The sequence below is a fragment of the Opisthocomus hoazin genome, chromosome 2 (assembly GCF_030867145.1).
Source record: "Opisthocomus hoazin isolate bOpiHoa1 chromosome 2, bOpiHoa1.hap1, whole genome shotgun sequence".
Lineage (NCBI taxonomy): Eukaryota > Metazoa > Chordata > Aves > Opisthocomiformes > Opisthocomidae > Opisthocomus > Opisthocomus hoazin.
Window position 1 is genome coordinate 132,357,282 of NC_134415.1, and position 1,972 is coordinate 132,359,253.

At 78.4% G+C, this 1,972-nt stretch overlaps 1 protein-coding gene across 1 annotated transcript in view; it reads right to left on the reverse strand.

Moving 5' to 3' along the window:
* Positions 1–1,018: 1,018 nt before the first annotated feature.
* PREB (prolactin regulatory element binding) overlaps positions 1,019–1,972 on the reverse strand; it is a 2,361-nt gene continuing 1,407 nt past the window's right edge. Inside the window, exon 4 of the mRNA XM_075445312.1 lies at positions 1,019–1,234. Coding sequence (XP_075301427.1) covers positions 1,019–1,234 — 216 coding nt within the window. The remainder of the gene's footprint in view (positions 1,235–1,972) is intronic.

The window sequence follows — 1,972 nt, forward strand, 5'->3', positions numbered from 1 at the left end:
CAGTCTCCACCCAGGGACCCCCCCCAACCCCTCAGCCTCGGGCTGGTCCCCTCCGAGTACCCCGGGGACCCCCCCCTCAGCGCTGGTCTCCGCCCAGGGACCCCTCCCCAGCCCCCCAGCCTCGGGCCGGGCCCTCCCGAGCACCCCGGGGACCCCCCCTCAGCACCGGTCTCCACCCAGGGACCCCCCCCCAGCCTCGGGCCGGGCCCCCCCGAGCGCCCCGGGGACCCCCGCGTTGGGTGCCCACCGCGGTGCCCCACACCCACCCCAGGGCCAGCACCGGGGCTGCGACCGGGACCCCGTAACGGGGCCGGGGGGGTGGGCGGGGGTCCCCACGGGTGCCCCCCCGCCGTGGCTGGGGTGTGGCCGCGCCGTGTGCCGCACCAAGGTGCCCGCGACCCCGCAGCACGCTGGGCCTGGCGGCTCCGGGGCGTCCTGGGCCCCTCCCCCACGGGGGGGGGCAGCCCGGGGGTCCCCTCCCCACCCCCGCCGGGGCGCGGTGACCGCGGCGGTGGGACCCCCCACCCGGTTGGCGGGACCCCCGCGGCGGGGTGGCCTGGCTGGGTCCGAAGCGGAGCCGGGGAAGGGGCTTGGGGTGGGGGGGGTCGTGGTGGTCGTGACCCCCCCAGGAGGCACGGCCGGGGCGGGGGGCGATGCCCCCCCCGCTGCCGCAGCGGGTGGTCGCGGCGGGGTGTCATCGGGGGGGCTGCGCTGCGGGGAGGGGGGGGTCGCCGGCCGCGGCCCCTGACAAAGGAGGGTCGGGGGGGGGGGGGGGGACGACCCCGGCGCAGACAAAAGCGGGGGGCGCGGAGCAGCCCCCGGCCTCGCCTCACCGCACAATGCGGCCGCGCCGCAGCCCCCCACCCCCCGGCACAAAGCCCGGGCCTGGAGGCCTCCCCAGCCCCGACAGGTGCCCCCCCCCCCCGACCGCCCCCCCCGGGCTGGGGTCCCTTTGTCCTGCCGGGGTCCCAGCTGCCCCCGGGGGCCGGGCAGGGGGGCTCTGGGGGGATGGGGGGGGTCACCAGCCCCCCGAGATGGCCGCGCTGCTTTGTGTGCGGGAGCCCCCCCCCCCATCCCGGGCAGGGCAGGGGGTCCCCGAGGACGCTGGTGGCCCCCCCCCGTGCTGACGCTGCGTTTCTGCCCTGCCCGGGGATCCGGGGGTCTGGCAGGAGACCCCCGCCCTCTGCCGCAGCCGCCCGGGGCTGCCGGGGTGAGGGTCCGGCTGAGCCCGGTGCTGCGGCACGGGGAGGGGGGGCGAGGGGCCGAGCCCCGGGGATGCTCGGTGGGAGCTGGGGGGGCACTGGGTGGGAACTGGGGGGCACTGGGTATGATCCAGAGCCACTGGGCGTGAGCTGGGGGGGGGCACTGGGCATGAACTGGGGGCACTGGGTATGATCCGGAGCCACTGCATGGGACCTGGGGGAGGGGGGCCCTGGGTATGAGCTGGGGGGGCCCTGGGTATGATCTGGGGGCACTGGGTAGGAGCTGGGGGGCACTGGGTGGGAACTGGGGGGCACTGGGTATGATCCGGGGACACTGGGTGGGAGCTGGGGGCCCTGTATGTGGGCTGTGGGGGGGGCCCTGGGTGTGAGCTGGGGGGGGCCTTGGGTGTGAGCTGGGGACACTGGGAGTGAGTTGGGGGGGCACTGGGCGTGTGCTGGTGGCACTGGGTATGATCCAGGGTCACTGGGGGGGACCGGGGGGGGGGGGCACTGGGGGGGAGCTGGGGGGCACTGGGTGGGAGCTGGGGGGCACTGGGTATGATCCGGAGCCACTGCATGGGAGCTGGGGGGGGCACTGGGTGGGAGCTGGGGGGGTTGCAGTGCTGGGACCCCCGCGGAGGGGCAGGGGGGGTCGGCGGCGTGGCCGGCGGGGTGGGCAGCGCGTCGAGCTGCCAGGCCTCGCCCGCGCCGCGCGTCCTGCATCCCCCCGCCCCGCTCCCCCACCTCACCCGGGGCCGGGGGTCCTGCCA